Source organism: Centruroides vittatus, unplaced genomic scaffold (genome assembly GCF_030686945.1).
Source record: "Centruroides vittatus isolate TY-2023 unplaced genomic scaffold, ASM3068694v2 contig_15, whole genome shotgun sequence".
NCBI lineage: Eukaryota > Metazoa > Arthropoda > Arachnida > Scorpiones > Buthidae > Centruroides > Centruroides vittatus.
This window is the reverse complement of record NW_027120927.1, coordinates 426,621-445,885: the sequence shown is the minus strand read 5'-3', so window position 1 is coordinate 445,885 and position 19,265 is coordinate 426,621. Positions and strand designations below refer to the sequence as shown.

At 38.3% G+C, this 19,265-nt stretch overlaps 1 protein-coding gene across 1 annotated transcript; it reads left to right on the top strand.

Moving 5' to 3' along the window:
* Nucleotides 1–6,217: 6,217 nt before the first annotated feature.
* LOC136968587 (uncharacterized) lies at nt 6,218–7,102 on the top strand. The gene is made up of 2 exons (XM_067262587.1): nt 6,218–6,322; nt 6,397–7,102. The coding sequence occupies exons 1-2, from the start codon at nt 6,289–6,291 to the stop codon at nt 6,978–6,980; spliced, it is 618 nt and encodes a 205-aa protein (XP_067118688.1). The 5' UTR covers nt 6,218–6,288; the 3' UTR covers nt 6,981–7,102.
* The last annotated feature ends 12,163 nt before the right edge of the window (nt 7,103–19,265 follow it).

Here is a 19,265-nt window from a genome sequence, read left to right as displayed (position 1 = left end):
ACTTTCCCGATAAAAAAATATTAAGTGTGACGTTGTAGAAGAGTAATTGTAACGTCCGGTAAGAATACAAAGCGCGCTGTGTGAAATTTCGTAACGAGGAGACGATTTCCGCCGTATACGGTTGCCATAATGGAAATGAAATTTTCTAATGGATAAACCCGAATTATGTACGGTACGATGACAAAGCGATATAAAATCGTTAGAAACAAAAGTATATCGCGAGTACTGTATAGAACCGTAAGGAGCTAACTACGAAACCATTATTTTAAACAAACGGGATTTGATAAATCGGACAAATTTCGATATCGACCAAAGAATTTTTATATAATCGTTGGAAATTTTACATATCCGCTCGCGGTCCCAAATAAGAGCCGTCGAATATATTACGAATGCCCTCTTACTAAGTAACTGCAAAATTTAGAATTAGCTGCGCGCGGTTCTAACGTTACGTATTCACTCGGATTCGTATACACTTTTGGTGATTTATTTATTTATATTTTTAATTCTTTCCGCCCCGCGAGACTCGTAACCGTACCCGCGGCGGGTTCGGCAAACACGCGACGGTGTTGGCTAGATGGCGTGGGAAGGCACCGGACGCGGCGGAGAAATTCCCGGGATTCGATTCCGGGTTTCCGGGCGCGGGTAGTCCGACGTCTTAACCGTCTCTATCCGATCATCGATTTTGGTGTTTGGAATTCTCCGGCTACATTCGTTTCGTCAGAATAGCGCGTGTACACGTTTGTATAAATTCGACGTCGGTTTTTACTGTCAAAAAATTACAAAGAATTACAAAAATTATAAGAACGAGATCGAACCAAAAGATGATCCGGGAGAAAATTTCGAATTCTTTAGCCGAAATAAACAAGACATAAAAGTTATATTCCTTTAATATTTAAAATAAATAACTTAAACTTAAATATAATAAAATTAAAATATAGTAATAAAAATGTTAAGCGGTAAAATTGTAAAGCTCCTGGTTAATAATAATAATAATAACCTTAGGGGTGAAAGGGGGCGAGCGTAAGATTCGTTCCCGCGTCGAAATGACGTAGGGTTACAATACGCGATTCCGACAATTAGCGCACCTTTAAAGTATCGGAAATTCGATAAGAATGGCTCGTAAATGGCAGAGAGTTTACCAGCGAAATTACGTAAATAAACACGAATTAGACGTTAGATAAGAAAAGTTTATAATTATTCAAACCGTAAACTTGTCGGATTACATCGGCTACAAACATTTCGTTTGTCCCGAGAGCTTCGTAAATAAATGACAATTCGACCGAATTATTTCGCGAATTATTCGTTTCCTTTTCGAAAGCGGAATTACTTTGTTTTACAATACACGCGACGATGTAACCGCGACCACGAAATAAACGGCCATCGCTATCGACGGTACGAAAGAGACGCGAATAAAGTTTCGTCGTCTTTATTCTTCGATTCGTCGAGCGATTGAAATTTCGGTACGCCTCGCGCGTTTGCTTTTTGCTCGAAATTAATTGTTTAGTTGTTATTTCCCCGATAAGAAAATTTTACGACCTAGGCCTATATCGTTTCACCGCCATTCCACTCGTCTTATCGTACGTAGTAATTTGTCGGAACTACCGGATATAAAACAACGCGAATTATATTTTTCGCCATAAATTTGCATATTAGATGTGTTTTTTACCGCGTAAAGAAGTCATTTCTGAGAAATCCAATCGACGCGAATGTCGCGCATTTTGGAATAAACGCGTGTAGCTCGCGACCTTAAAAGAATGATATACGAAGCGATCGGTAGTGTTTTCTGACTTTTGACTAAAATTCAATCGATTCGTTCGACTTTCGGCAATACATTCTATTTTACCAATTAAATTTACTTATTGCCGAATGTACCCCGAATAAGTTAAGATCGGGTTAATACATCGATCGATTATTTTAATTAATATAACAACGTATTTATGTGCGAGACATAATCTTCTAGTTGTTAACGAAATTAAGCCTAAGATTAACGTAATGTATCGAACGAATAGACTCTTAATTTTGTAACATTTTTGACGTTTTTTCTTAGATGTAAACTACGTGCAGAAATATTTGCGTAATCTACAAATTCGGAGAAACGAATTGGCGATTAGAATCCCGTCTAACGTACATCTTACGACACCGCAAACCGTAAGAATATTCCGAGTCGTAGAAAAGGACGGTGAATTCGGTGGATATTTACGCGAGAATTATAATGCCATATTTTTGTATTAAGTTGTTTAAAAATTGATTAGAAGGGCGTAGTCGGAGGGAGAGAGTCCGATTAAATTTTGTAATCGGCCTCAAATTAACAAAAACGAACAGAAAAAGAAACAAAAGAGTATAGTTATTTGACACGTTCGGACTATCCAATCTCAAAATTTTTTATTCGACAAATACTATCGTTCAGTGATAAGTAACGTCGAAGTACTTTCTTTTTTCGGTCGAACGGTCTGGTAGCGCCACTCGGCCCCTAATCGACACCAGACTAGAAAAAGAAATTGATTTTAAAAAGTCGATCGACGAGACAAAACTTTGGGTCAAATTTCGCAGCTCATACTAAACGGGCTACGAGTTTCCGGGGAGAGAAGCGTAGCCATAAATGGCGAAATTTAATGTTGGCATTTAGGCAAAACTTAGATAAAATGCGGAGGAAAAATAAGGTTGGAACATTTTAATCAGTTCTACGAATCGTACGGTGGATAATCCGATAATAATCCTCCACCTCGTTACCTACGATGCCGTCTCCCTCGCCTACGGTACTTCTGCCGGTACCGTTTGCTGTCCATCGAGTTTATCCGCGTCTGGTCCCGCATCTAGTTCGTCGGATTCGCGCAACCTGGACTTATCCCGTTGCTCGACATCTTTAGCGATGAGACAGAACGGTAAGCGAAAGCGTGAACTCCCTGCGTGGTTTCTAGAAGACGTGTCAAAACGACATGCGTCGGAGAAAAGTGAAATAAATTAAAGAAAAAATGACGGAAGTTGCGGCGGCTCGGAACACTAATAGCCGACACAATTCAAAATAAAGACAAAGAAAATTCAATTTTTCAATCTTGTATTAAATGTTTCTTTTTTCCTTAAAGCAGCCTAAGTTTGGCCAGTTTTCTACTTATTACGTGCCGAAGGTTAAGCGACGAAAAAGGAGTCAAAAACTAGGTAGAATACAATAAAGCCTATATTATCTACCTTTTTAAATCTCTTACCCTTCGGCGCGTGATGTCTGGATAATTAGCCAGTTGCTTTTTGTCTGTTCGGCAAGAATTTTCTAAATATATTTATTAAACGTATTTTAAAGTACTTCGGTGCTGTCGTCGACCAGACACTACGCTGTTCGAGAAAGAACAAACCTGGCGATAGCGGCACTATCGAGACTGGCTAGACGGGACTATGGTCTTAGCGGAGAAGCGATTGGAGTCATCTACGAGACGAGCGTAGAACGCGTTATCTGCTATGCCTGTGGTATTTGGTGAAAAGATTGGGCTAACGGCAAACACAGCGAGACGCTGCTAACGATTCGGAGACCCGCAGCTCCGCGGGTAACGAAAGCCTACAGAACTGTGTCTACAGAGACGGCCCCGGTCTTGGTCGGCCTGCTGCCGTTGCCCGTGGAGTCGAGAGCCAGGTTGTCGGCCAAGAGGCAGCCTTCTACAGAAAAATAGTGGAAAGTATAGAGGCTAAGCATTGTAATCGGATATACCCGGTCCGACTTAGACGTCGGACAGCGGTATTAAGAGTCCATCCCGTCCGTAGACTGGCGGGATGGACTCTTATATTTCGACACTGACAAACAGCGGTGTTGAAATATACACCGATGACTCTAAAGACGGTAGCTCGGTAGGTGCTGCGTACTGCACATTTTCGTGTTCCGGGCGGAACTGGTAGCCCTGGAGGAGGCATCCCGGTGGATCCTACAAAATCCGGGTCCGGAGCCGGTCACGGTTTACGCAGATAGTCGGTCGTCGTTTCGAGCCCTTAGCGACGAGTACACGAGGACGAGTCGTTACCGGAGATCGGAGGTAGGGTACCGAGAGCGAGGCACGCGCGACACGTTGCTCCGAGTGGGTCCGAGGCCGCATGGGAATTCCGAGCAACGAGCGCGCTGACCAATTGGCCAAGAAGGCGACCGGGGCCCATTTGTAACGAGGACGGTTGAACTTTCGGCTACTTACGTAAAAAATACCCTACTGCGACGATCGATGATATACTGGCGAGAGCGCTGGACTCCAAGTCCAGTAAAGTAGGTCAACCTATGCCTTCGTGGCTGAAGTTGGCCGAACTCCAGTGTGTTGCGATCGGCTTACCGACCGGACACGGGCGGTTTCCCCACTTCACGTTCGGACAAGGAGACGGTAGCTGCTCCTGTGGGCGTCCTCGCGACGACGCGAGGCGCTATGTACTCGACAGTCCTCTTAATGAGAACTTCCGCCGAGGGGCTGACTAAATTTGTTTGTTTGTTTTTTAAGTTACGGCGACGCAACACTTTGGCCATCTGCCTAGGGGATGCCTTCCGGAAGGTCTTTTTAAGAGAAACTGGCTTCCATTTAGGCGTTACAGACGTGGAGAAAACCCGGAAAACTCCACACAGCTCGTCCGAGCGAGGCGCAAATCCACGACCGAACCCCCAGTGTTCGGGGAACGAAGACCGCTCGGCCACTGGAGGGCCGGGTAGACCGAGTTAACTGGTCCGAGCCTTCCAAACGAGTACTTCGAACGCTCGCAGCTAATAAAGGAAACCTATCGAAACTTAAAGAATTGATGGGAGAAGTAACGAGGTCTCTTCGACCTATAAGCTCAGTGGACACACTGGGCAGGGCTCTCTTTTGTAGGGGAGGGGACCCCGCTGACCGTTATTACGAGCCGCTCTCTCTTTGGTAGAGAACTCCGTGCGCAGTACAAACTTCACCAAAACGTAGATCCAAGTAAGAGGGTTGGAGTTGAGAGCGAGGAAGACGGGGAAGGCAAAGAAGGTTTGGTCCCCTCTCGGGCTGTATCGCCAGAGCCAGAGCCTCAGCATTTATCTCAGGTTCGATTTAAAAGAGTCCACGACACCCAGTGGCCGTCGGGCATCAGACCGAGCCTACGAATAAGACATAGTCTCTTTGTACTCCGTAGCGCTATTTGGCGGAGCAGAGACGGTTTACTTAGAGTTCGTTATACGAGGACCACCCCCAAAAATTCTTGGAAATTTTTCGATCCCGGATCCCCTAGAGCAGTAGGCTGCCACCCCGACCGCTCGGCCGTCCGGCCGTCTACTTTTATAGTTTACATACGATACGATAGACGTTTGCACAAAATTTAAAATTTGTTTACCGAACAATTGAATGATAAAATTACAGAAATGTGTTTATTACACGTCATCAAAAATATAAAAATATAAAAATAGAACGATTATTTAACAATTTTATAAATTTTGTGACAGTTAGTAAATTATTTCTGGTAATACGTTACGGGGGCCAGAAATTGGGTCCATCAATGGCAAATCTTTACTATAGACGAGTCAAAATGAAATTGGAAATTTAGTAACTAAATCGAAGGTCAAACATTTAATTTGAATAATTAGAAACCGACAAATTTTCTAATATAACTTATATTAGAAAATAATAAATTCTGTTTAAGGAAAAATAAAGTAATAAAGAAAACGTATTCCGTTTATTCTGTAGAAATTCTGTGGTTTATTTCGAGGTAATCGTTGTATCTGAGATTCATAATTTGTATTTTGCCGACAGCCTTAGGACCCCGCTTCCACGCCGCGAGTGCAAAGTTTTCAAGTCTACCAAATATTTTTAAACGATTTTGTAATACTTTCTAAATATTTATTTAATGCGGGTACCTACAAATCATCGCGTGAATCACTGCATGACGTGGGCGCGATTTCTCCTTTGCCGGTCTAGAGTCTCTAGACAATTGTCTAAAGCTCCGATCGAACAATCGATGTGTAAATTCGTATATAAATAAACAAATAAGAATATAGCGAGCCGCCAGAACGAGAATGTAATAAATAAAATTATTCACTTTTACGGGGGACCGGGATATCCGATTTTGTTAAATACCCGAAATTTTCCAACTACGTCACCGCATTCCGCAATAACGTCGACGTATTTATTGTAATTACGTTTATTTGGTAGTCATCTTATTCTTCCCGCTTCGTCACGATTTACGTCGTTTCTATCTCGCAATTTTCCGGCTGCAGATATATAAACAGTAGCGAGCGTTTCCACCGAATTAAACAGTTTCGCTCGTCTGCTGCGAGTACATTGTCCATTGTACGGTAGAACGAGTTCCGAGACGATGCCTGCGCGCTTCCTACTCTTCCTCTTTGCCGGTAATTATTCGTTTCGTTACAGAATTTATAAATTTATTTCTGCTAAAATAACTTATATTTTTATTCGTCGACAGGTGTAGCATTAGCATATTCTCCTTTTCGAACCAACCAATACATGGATGCGGTTCTTCGCGCCAATCTTCGTAATGTAGGCTTATATTCCAATATCGATCCGGCTAGATTAAACAATTTCGCATTACAACGTAAAGTGTCGTATTTTAATGGAAATATGACGGGCTTATTCGGGGGAAGAAGAGCGAGAGACTGTTCTCCGATATATCGCGATCGCTACGGTAACGCTACCCTCAACTGCACGGTCCAATTCGGAGATATAAAGTTTCGATTCCAGGGAAAGTTGACCGAGGGCAGGACGACGACGCTTTTCGCCGCAAATGCCACCATGTCTCCCAGTTACGCTTACGTCGAAGTAACCTCTAGATACGATTTCAATTCTCCCTCAATTAGAACCGTGCATTTGACTCAAAATGGAAAACTTTCTGCCACGTTAAGAGGATTAAACGGAGCTAGTAGCAAATTGATAAAGTTTGCGAAGGACGGTTTCACTCGGAGATTATCCAGCGAGTTTTTTAATGTATTTCAACACAACTACGTCCCCGCTATGGGTAGAGCTTGCGCTCGTACCCCATTGCCTATATAAAATATTCGAATGAAATATTTAGCCAATTATTTTATATTCGAGTGTAAATTGCTTAGTGTCTGCTCCTACGTTCCGAATACATTTCGGTATTTGTACTTATAATAAATTATCTTCTACTTAAACTAGCTTTACGACAATTATTTCACGCGTTCTCTACCGCGATACTAAATCTTTCGATATAGTAATTTGTCGAAATAAAGAAACGTAACATTGCACGAGTCGTATTTTATCCGAACGCCTCGGTAAATTGTTAACGCTGTGTTTCGTTTTATAACTCTGCGAAAAATTAAATGCTAGAATTAGATTTTTATTCTTATATTAAAATTCTCGATAACGTAATAAATTTTGTAGCCGTAGTTTTTCGGGATTCTTCGCGTGTCTAACACCTAAATAAGGCTAATTTCCTAGAAAATCCTCCCGGGATGCCCTCCTCGGGCAGGTGTCTCGAGTACGGCGTCGCCTTATCCGTCCGTCCATCCAATTTAAACCTATAGTCGTAGTTCGTGGCACTCGGATTTGTCCGAATCCACCCACCGTAAAAGCCAGCCAAGAAAATTCTTAATTTCCGGATTTTGAATACTGGTTTTAAACGAATACGTTCTCGAAATGTTTGCGGAAGAAGTTAGATTCGGGGCCCGGCGACGACCGATCGGTTCCGTTCCCCGAACACCGGGAGTTCGGTGGCGGGTTCGCCCCTCTCCGGGACGGGACGGCCACGCGGAGTTTTACCGGCTTTCTCCTCGTCCGTAACGCTTTAATAGGGGCGAGTTACCCTTAAAAAGACCCGCCGGAAGGCATTCCCTAGGCGGATGGCCCGAGTTTGGCGTTGCCGTATCTTAATAAAAAAACAGTTTAGAGTTAGATTCTTAAAATTCATTCTAGGGTGTTTAGAAATAATACAGCGTATACTAAAACTTCCCGGGGATTTTCGAACCTTCCGGGTTCGATCCCGGATCCGATCCCGGATCCGATCCCGGATCCCACCGCTCGGCCATCGAAGCGGTCGCGTACCGCGCTTGGTCGGGGAAACGGAAATAATCGAGCGCTTAGGTAAATGGAGAAGAAAATAAACGTCGTTTTCGATTTTTACTATTACCATTTGTTTATTTAATAAGTTTTGGGATTTCCAATTCTTTTATTTATTTTTTTAATATTCCGAATGTTAATAATTAAAGTCGTTTTATGTTACGTTCTAAAATAAATCGAGTAAACGCGATCAAATTATACGAAACGTCTCGGAGAACAAAAGTATATAAAAATTTTGTAAACTGCAAAAACAGTACATATTTCTATCGTTACAAAAAGAAATATCTATAAAGGTACTGTACATCGGACCGGCAATAAACTCGATGGTTTCTCCCGAACTGTAAGGTCGTAGAACGTAATATACACATTTACTAGTTTTAGTAATGATCCGCATCGGATGTTACGTCTATATCTAATTATAACGAGAATTATATTTTTAAAAACAGAACAATCCGTCGACTCGCTAGTATAAAAGTAGACGACCGTCCGTTTCCGCTTAAAGACTAGTACGCGAGTAGCCGAGCCCGTACGATTCGGTAATGTGGCCACAATACGTATTAGTATTTGTGTCGTAATCGGTGCGCGGAGTTAGTGGTGTTTCGTCCAAAATTAAAAACACTCGGCTTTTCTTTATCTCTTTCCGTACCATCGACTTCTATTTTGAGAAAATCGAATACTTTGTACAATATTCCGCTTCGAAACGTTAAGTTTTCCACTCGTCTACGAGAGGTCCTTAAAGACGGACAGGACAGATCGCGTTCGAGTAAGCCGTCGCGACCTTTCGAACCGCGATGCCGCGCCTACTGTTTGGTCGGACCATTTTCGAGAAACGCGGGTTAGTTCGTCCTCTTTAAATGCCCGTATGTTTTGTAGTTGCCTTAACTTTCTTATCATTTTGGCAATCTCCGAATTTTTGTATTCTATTCCTTACTAATCTTCTGCCAAGATCGATTAATTTAAAGTGTAATTTAGAAATTATCTTATACTTTTTCGGTACTACGCTTTTAAACTCGTCGATTATTTTATCGTTACATTTCTCGGAACCGAAATTTTTCATCGAATATTGTAGAATTGCGTTGAAAATTATCTGTCGCCGGTTCGTAACTCGATGCTTATTCGACACAATCGCCTCGTCTTTCGAAATTTTACGGGCTTTCGAAGGACGTGGGTTTCTTATTGGCGGAATCCTTCTAGATTTTTAGGTGGCGCGTAAGAAAATACGGCGGGAACGGCATTACGCTTCGATTTTCTACTTCCGTCGACACTAGTTTTTCCCGCCCATCGTCGGGAAAATGTAGCCGAAAATCGGATCGAGCGTATCGTTTCGGATATTAAGACGGCGCATTTTGATTTAAACAATTTATGCTATTAAATAACTATACAATTGCAAACCGTAACGTAACTAACGTATATAAGTAAACGTTATCTTATAACGAGTAAAGAGTCTCGTATTAGTAATATAATATATTACTATATACCTGTATAAATTATATATTTAATACGAAATGTACAAAATATATCATTTATACGGGTATATATTATACGATGTAATATCGATCTATTTCTTAGTTAATGACTTATATATATGTTTATAGAAAATTAAATGTATTCTACCGGGAGGTGTATTTATAAAACAACTTAATTCGTGCGCGATACGCGTCGTACTTATAAATTATTATTATTTATTAAAGTAAAATAATAATTTATTATAAACGGCTTACGACAAATACTGTACGATTAAAATATATTTATTATTCGCCAATCGTTTTAATATCAAATTCTCCTTTGTATATTTTATATTCTAAATTACAAATCTACCGTAATTTGCAATACTTTTTATCGAAATAAAGTAATTTGTATAACGAGGGACTTTCGTATCGGATATTGTGTATCGCCTATTATAAATATTAAACTACGTCGATACTCGTATTAATTTACGTATACCGATTTTTTTATTTAGGTTTTAATCAATTTGGACTCTTTTGTGAATCTAAATATAAAATACGTAGATAAGTGTTAATACTTGGCTTACCGACGGCCGGATGGCCGAGCGGTAAAGGTGGCAGCCTACCGCTCTGGGGGACCCGGGATCGAATCCGAACGGGTCGAATAATCCCCAGGAATTTTTCGGGGGTGGTCCGTTCGGATATGTCGGGCCCCGTCCCTCACCACCCATTGTGGGCCTGGCCGAACCCATAATGGGCCTACTAAAAGAGGCCCTCTTAGTGCCCACAGGGCGGAAAGAGTTAGAAAAAAAAAAAAAAAATACTTGGCTTACCCGCCACAGATAGTTGCCGTCGGTCGCTTTCGTCAAAAATCCTCGCTCGCCGCGATTCGACCGAAGATTAATACAAATAAACAGTATATCGTCGTTAGAAATATCGCCTATATATTCTTAATATCGCTAACCGTTAATTCGTTTTAATTTGTTTGCGGACAACGAACGTAGAAACGATAAAATTTATCCACCGAGCTTTCGTTTCACTCTCGATAACGCGTTCGGACGAATAATGGCGGTTTAAGGTCGCGTGATTACGAACTTCCAATAGAAAAGCGGTTCTTTTACGGCCACTCTCTCGTTATAGGCTCCTAGTACCACAGCCTACAATAAGAACAGCCTAGTCAAGTTCTGAACACGTGTGTCGATTCCCGAGGCGATTTGCACGTAGTCCTCACTAGGAGCGCCGATGACCGGACTATTCGATCGAATGATCGATGCTAATTCTGTTGCAAAGACGTGCTTACGAGAGATTTAAAAAATTAAAATTTCGAAAATACTTTATATCGAGATACTGGTGAATTTTGATTTAAAATGGTTCGTTGCTCTGTGCCGTTTTGTACATCAAACAAATCGAAAAAAGGATGGAACAAGTTTTCACGAATATCCCGTGGAAGAGAATTTACGTTGAAAATGGATAAAAGCTGTCGGCAGAAAAGGTCAGATATATTTAATACTCCATAACTAACCCTACGTGAGTCGAATTGGTCTCGCATATCCGGCGCGATCTTTAGTTAACATTTTTTAATATTTAATATTTTTAAAACATCTGAAAAAAATTAATATTCCTCTAACTTCGTAACTCGGTCAACGTGATGTTAAAACTTTTTGCATAGCTCTGATATTTCAAAAACGGTAGAAAGACGTGGCTAAAAATCACACGGGTGTATTTGAAAAGTGCTTAATTTCAGCTTTTTAAATACAAATAAAATTAAATACATGTACTCCCCCCTTAATGAGGACGACCCCTAACTGCAATGAGATTAGGCTAGATTGCGGTTGCATTTTAAACTTTTGTACAATTTATCTATTTATGCATACAAATTATTTATAGGTAGCTTATACGGTAAATCTATTAGTTATACCATCTATTTTTAAAATTTACAGATAAACAACAGTTCAAAACTTTGGAAGCCGAGTGACTGGTCAGTTGTCTGCAGTACGCATTTTCTGGAATCGGGTTATAAACCAGGATTGAAAAAGAGAACTGTGTACGACACATATATTCGGGGGCAGGGATGCCACTCGCGACATATGGAAAAACTTTGGTCTGGATGGAAAATAACCCAGATTATTTACCCAGAAAATTTTGTGATTAAAATATAATTATAAATACTTTATTATAGTACATTCGTGCTGTTACAATTACAGACACTAGAATACAAATTTAAAAAACCATTTATTATCTAATTTACACAGTAGTTAATGTTATTTCGCAGTTACTCTGTTTCTTCTTCTTCCATTAACAGTTCTGCACAATCTTTATGCTCTTCTTGTCGCTTTTTATACCTTTGGTGGCAAACTCCTTGCACTACATCTCTAATTAGTTCGGGTTCGGGTTCATACAGCGAACAGCTAAGGCTTTTCCTACCGATTGCTTGTTTAGCGAGCAGCCTGTTCTTTAATGATTCCACAGTTAACCTGTTAGTTTGTTTGGTCTTAATGTTGTTAATTTGCGAAAATATTCTCTCGACACTGGCTGAGGAATGTGGAAGAACTGTGAGCCGCGTCATAAAATGAGATAGTAGGGCGTATTTATAGTTACCAAAACCATCCTGTATATTGCGCAACAAGAACCAATATTCTGGTATACTATTACATTGTATGACCAAATCTTTTGCTAAACGAAATGATCGCCATTCGTCATCTAACTGGTTAAGTTCGTTTTCCGCAATGTTGGGAAATGAACTACCAAACTTGCGAGAGATCTCGGTGTTCGGCTTAGGTCGTGCGCTACTAATGGGTCTAGCACTTGGAGTTTGGCAATAACGCCATTTGGATCAAACGAAAGTCTCATCTTAATTTGCTTGCAAAGTTCGACGAGAAATTTTAAGCAGTCCTCTTTAAATCGCATTGAAGTAATGGTTGACAGAGGCTCAGTTTCTAATAGGGACATTGTTCTTCCGCCAAGAAATATTTTTTTCACATCTTGGTGATTTCTTACATCACCTGGGTCAATTTCAGACAAATTTGTAGTTTGCAAAGTTTCTTCCTTAATAAACATACTTAAAATATTACGATACTCTGCCGAAATCATGGAATATAAAACATGTAGGCGAAAATGTTCTGATTGAAATTCAGTATTTAGAACATTCACTTTGTGTAACACATACTGTAGAAAAACAAATGTATGTTTTGTTCCTTTGTTTACTAGCATATCATATATACCTCTGGCACCATCGATTTTGTTTGTTTGCATCTCTGATTGAAAATAAAGTTTTAAAGCATCCCACTGTTCTAAAATAATGTTGATAACATTTTCACGAGAAAGCCATCTTGTTTGTGATAATTTTGGTATTATATGTTGACTTGTGTTGACAACCTCTAGAATCATTTTAAAATCATTTTGCCTTTTGCTGCTGCTAGCAAAATACGATGTAATACTTTTTTAGAAATAATTCGAGGTACGAAGGAAATGTCTTCACAGCGTGACTGCTGCAAAGGGCAAAAGAATGGCAAATGCAACCAATAGCAAAAATTGATGGAAAATCTTGCTTCGATAATGTAAGAAGTCCAGTTTTGTTACCCACCATTGTAGCGCAGTTGTCACTGGCAAACCCGATCATATTTTGTAACGGTACCTTTCTTTCTTGAAAAATTGATTTGATAGAGTTTTGCAGACCCCGAGCTGTTCCATTTTCCACCAATACTATGTAGAAAAGAGCATCTTTTACATCATTTCTTTTATGATCAAAGAAACGAACAACAATAGCCAAAGTTTGTGAGACTGAAATATCGGTGCTCTCATCAATTATCATAGAAAATTTTTGTTTTTTGCGTGTCTTCAATTTTCAGTTTTTCATAATAAGCAATGCCATCCTGCATTAAATACGACAACTTGGTATGTTTCATCTGAATAGATTTTGAAATTTGGCTATCTGGAAAGGCCTTCCTGCAAACATCTATGAGATGATCTGCATTGCTAAAAGGCACGTTATGTTCAGCAAAGTATGCTGCCATCAGCAATTCTGCCTTTGCAGTTTCTTCATTAGCTGAGAGGGGTTTTTTTTTTTTGTTGATGGCATCAATTGTTTTAACTGTTTTGTCTTTGGCAGCTTCAAAAGCTTTCCTATGCTTAGGTCTTTTCATATGCGTCTCAATCATTGACTTGTTAGCATTTTTCAGCATTGTATTACAACAAATACAAAAGCTCGAGTTTTTGTCCGTTTTGTCACGTCGTAGCCAGTCTTTAAACATGGGATTTCGAAGCCAATTTTCTTGAAATTTTGGTGTATACCAGCTCTTTTTTTTGCTGGTGTATCAGGTGGCATTTCGTTATTACTCGTGATTTAACCTAATATGTAAAATGAAAGGTTAATTTGGAAAAAAATTGAGCTAGATTTCTTACCTCTAAAAATAACTGACCAATATTAGCTGCAACCGTTGTTATAAATTACTTAATGAAGTGATACTAATGAGTTTAAAACTTGGAAGTATATAAAATTGTTGTGAATAATCGAATGAAATTCAATGTCCAAAGCGAGATAGAAGTCTGGCTTGTATAGAATTCTTTGTTGCTTATTTAACACGTGGCAAAACCCTCTAGACTAAAACTATGTCAATTTCAGTGTTGCCAATACTTTTTAGCTTTTGTAGCTAAATATTATTAAAAAATTAGCCCAAAATAGCTAATTATCGAGCCAACTGCTACCACCACCACCACAGTCTTTTCCTTTTTTAATTCTTTCCGTCCTGTGGGCAATAAGAAAGCCTCTTACAGCAAGCCCATTGTGGGCCTGGCCGAACCCATAATTACCACAGATAATTTATATACCATATTAGACAATAAGTCTATTACTTAAAATTTAGAATATTAACATTGTGTTGTAGGTAAGTTACACTTATTAAATACTGTATATAATTATTCACATTTAAGAATTAATAGAATAAATGCAACACGTTTAGCTGCCATCATTTTAATTCTTCTAAAACTTTTGTTCTAAAACTTACATTACTTCATATACAAACTTACAATGTACTGTACATTTTCAAAATCTACAACATATATATATCATGCCCATATTTAAGAATAAAAAATATTACTACTTTATACATTTTCATACCACAATGTTACAAACATTATTGCATAAAGCAATACATTTTAATTTCAAAATACACGTAAGCCATCCAGATTTTTAATTAAGTAGCTGGAGTTAAGATGTTGTTGCTTGTGTCACGATAGCAAATCATTGCAGGATATGATTTCATAGCTTGAGCAGGTGCTTAAGTGTATCTGAATGCTTGTTTTTAACTCCACGTGATTCAGGATTCAGCAAATAAACCGTGCTTTTTGTTTTTGTTTCTAAAATCTAAATTTTTTTATTATTTAAGTCATTTTATATTTATTGTAATAAAATAAAAGATGTCTCAGACATCTTTTATTTTATTTAAATCATATTTTTAAAAAAAACCCATATTTTACAAAAATTAGAAAAAAATAACCTTGAAACCAAGAGAATGTCGAAAAACCCAGATCTGGGTTTTAAAACCAAGGAGTGGTAACCCTGTTCGGGAGAATCGTAGACCGCAAACTTCAAATAATAAACCTTTATCACGAAAAATAATAAAAGTGTCGCCTCTATAAACACGGGGTGGCCACAACTGGTACACAGGTGGGCCAGAACTGGTACAGGCATGGTGAAAACTGGTAATTTTTGTAATATTTTTAAAAAATTTAAATTTTGTTTATAAAATGTTAAAATTAATGTAATAAAGTAAAAGAAAACATGTTTTTGCATTATTTTTACTGTTTCATTGCTTTAAAAAAATGTAAGAATATAAAAATATTTTTTAAAGTTGAAAATTGTTTTAATGTGGCCAGAATAGGTACAGTACATCTACCCTATTAATTATTATCGCATTAAACCGTCTAGATAATTATTGATAACATGTCTATTGTTTTAGATTGTTCTGCAGAAATCCGAGCAAAATCATAATTAAAAAAAATCAATAATTTGCTATATCCTATTTGAATTACTGTTTTATTTTACGAACATATGACAGCGTGTAGCTAGGTTAACTTAATCAGTGTGTGTTGTTATGGTCCGTTGTGTGGCTCCATCTAGCGGGAGAAAATATTTTCGCTTGGACACAACTTCTCAATGGGATTTCCCCCATTTGAATAGGCTGTTCATATTGTAGGCTGTGCTAGTACCGTAGATGACAGACTGCTGCGCCAACTTGGTCGGTAGAGGAAACTAATACAGTATAGAGCTAGTGGAAGGAACGACGAAACTAGATCGAGGTGCCTCTAGCGGCGACGCCGGGTAACAGAATCGGGGCTACAAAGCCGGCGCCAGTGTTGTCGCATCTGGTACTTTTGTACTAATCTAGTACCTTTTTAATTGTTTCAGTACCAAGATACCCAACACCATTTTCCTAGTACTATTCACGAAATCTTAATACCTTTCAAAACATTCATTTTTATTCTTATTTCTATATTTTTTTTACTTTAGTTTGGCAGTAAATAGATGTTTTTATCGCTTCCTCATTCAGCAGTTGAACGTATTTTTTTTTTTTGCAATTAAATTTAATAAAAGCTAAACTACAAAATCGAGTTCTTACCGATTCCTGCGAAGCACTGTTAATAGCAAAGGAGCTACTTAAAAGCAATAACGATAAAATGTTACACTCGGAAACCATACAAAAACATTCTAATGAGGAAGATTCTGGTGATGGTCATCTTACCAGTGATTTTTCAATGTGATAATTTTGAAGTTTAGTATTTCGTGTTCATTACTTTTGTTTCAACATTTTGTTCATTTGATTGTTGTTGAGGAATAATAGCATTTTTACAATATATGAATTTATCCTGTATGAATTTTATGTTACATGTAACACTATATATATTTTAATAAATAGAAATTTGATAAATTATAAATTTATATATTATTTATAACTATATATTTAAATAATATATAATATATACGTACTACATTCGGCGTTTTACGGTCAAAAAGAATGCCTGCATTAGTCAATGCTGTATAGTCACTTCTCGACTTACGACGGGGTTCGGTTCCGCAACTTCGGACGTAAGTCGAACTGGTCGTAAGTCGAGAAGTGACTGTAGATCATTAGGACTGAGCAGTATTAATATTCTGATATATATTATACTCTTAATTTTGTAAATTTAAAGGGTGGTGTGGAAGAAGTAAACTATATATTCATTGCGTGGTAAATAATGAAATTTGTAACTAACCATATATATAAATGAGCTTCAATAAGGACCATAGAGTAGCTAATAGTATTGTATTAACAGGGAGAACTTTTACCTTCATTTCCTCAAAATACTAATTTTGCTTCTTACTCTTTTCTTCCACAGATCTCTTAAATTCAAATATCACATCGTATGCCAATTAATATCTGTCAGATTAACAAAATAATATTAAAAAGAAAAAAAAAGAAAATTACTAAACTTTACATTAGAGAACTAAATTTAAAATAGAGCCAACTAAGGTTTTATAATAGGAGATTGGTTAGAATGCAACACATCTTCATTATATAATTAACCTCGGGAATTAAATTGCAGCCAGCCATTTCTCTTTCCTCCCAGGGTATTGTTCGTTCGGGAACGAATAAAACTTTGTACCTGACGGCGCAGTAATATAGGTAACACTACAACCGACCACACAATAGTTAGTTTTTGAAGTTTTGTGTGGCAGAAAGCTGTGGTTCGCTATCACAGGAAGAAAACAACCACTGCTTTTCGGTACGTATCCAATCCAAAGACGCACATGTTTTCCCGAAGCAGTTTTCTTCGCCTGCGTACAGGTGGCGCTCAACTCAGTTCCACTAGCTCTATAGGAGTGTACCGGTGTGTACGTAAATAATTGTTAGCTAAGTTTTACTAGTATCGAATTGTTTTAAAATCAAAACAAAAGTAACCAACTGTAGCGTGATTGGATGCCCCAACAATAAGTATCTAGAAGGATGCTTATTGTTCCATTAGGACCGAGGCATTTGTAATCAGAGAGAAAAATGGATTCGAGCAGTCGATAGGACGAAGTAATTAAAATTTGGCAAAATAAGATTTAAAAATTTTTCTGTTGTCTAAAAAAGATCGTTACTACTCATTTATTTTATAGCGTAGATAAAACACCTAGCAGCCAGGAAACGATGCAGAAATACGTAGCGTACACTCTGTGGAAAATCGAGTGTCGAGAGACATCTTTTTGCTGGCGAGCGCCATTTCTTCCACAACGACGAAACTGGTATTTTCTGAAATATACGGTACTCTAAAAGTTTAAATTTCCGTAACGTTAAACGTGCCACTATTTTTACAGAATACGGAGAATCGTTTGCATTAGCTCTCGGGAGCGCACGGCCAGTTATACTACTTGTGGGAACTTTGCCGTTAATAACAACTTCTCGAACGTCTCGGTGCGCTTTCTCGGACGAAATTCTAATCCTTTTTTTTTCGCTTTTATTTAATTTGCTTCGTATCGCGTTCTCGAATCTCGCAACTTGTAATTAATTAAAATACGAAGCAAACTTTGAGGACAACGCAGCCCCGCGTCTTCCTTCCCCAGTCTCTAAAAACTGCCAATAAAAGCTTTTCTTCTTATTTTTAAAACGTATACGAAAATTATTTAGTTGGGCTCGGGGTATCGTTTCGCAGTCTTTGTTCGCGCTCGATGGTCCTATTTGTGGACTAGATCCTTTTACAATTGGTAAAGTTGAGTCACGATAGCCTATCGTTTCTTCTTTACGTAAATTAAAGTTTTTACTAAATTTCTAATAATTGCATCTTAACAGAAAATGAATGTAAAGATTTTTATTTTATTAAATTCGAAATCTAATTTATTCGATTCGTATTATTTAATACTCCGGAGTTACAAAGATGCCCACAGAACGGCGCTGCGCGACGTACACGACTTCTCGTCGTCTCTTCAATTTTATACGAATTTCCTGACGTCAAATTTGTGTAAAAATGCGCACTCGCTTAACCTTAGGATTGCGAAGATTTTAAAAAAGGTTCCTAAAAAGTCGAAATTCCACCAATTACAAGTTTGCTTTCTACATCGGTTCGTCTGTCAAAAGTTGTTGGTTGTTGATTGACGTGGACAAAACGAAAGGCGGTTTTAACTAATCGGAGTGCAGTTTGTGTTTTCTCGGAAGAAACGAAACACAAAATAAAATGGCGGCATTCGGCATCGACGCGACATTTTAAATATTCGAAAATTAAAATATAAAGCGCATCTGTCCGGTTGTCTGTACGAAAGATGGTAGAATTAATAGTAAAAAAATTTAAATGACTGCCGTTATTTCGAGTGTTAAGGAAGCATTTTCTAGCGAAAAATATTTACATTTACATAAATTCGAAGAGGATTTAGGTATTTTCTATCTAAGAGGCTCGTACCTGGATGATAAATATGCGCATCCAGAACAGCATTATCCTCCGCGATAGAAGGAAAATATCGCAACCTAAGCAGATTATTATGTTCCGGATCGTAAATTTAATAGAAAATTGAAAGGATAATAAAAATGGCATTTTCTTTCGAAATAGCGGATAATTCGATTTTAATGATCCAAATCTATAGACACGCACGCGCATTGTTGGATCGTTCGGGTCGTCTACGGTTATAGCTTAGGCAACGAGCGGACGCATCGAAACCAATATGGCGTCGACCCGAAGGTATAGATACAATTAAGTTTCGTTATAAAATTGATGCATAAATTGTGTCGCTCGTTTACATCCCGTAATCGTTTCTATATTGACTTTCTCACGTATTTCACCAGTTTCTGTTACGGGAGACAGCGTC

Bases quoted from the DNA above. Each gene is read 5' to 3' on its own strand.
- LOC136968587 (XM_067262587.1), top strand. From the start codon at position 6,289: ATGCCTGCGCGCTTCCTACTCTTCCTCTTTGCCG. The intron at 6,323-6,396 runs GTAATTATTCGT...ATTCGTCGACAG, and splicing joins CCTACTCTTCCTCTTTGCCG to GTGTAGCATTAGCATATTCT.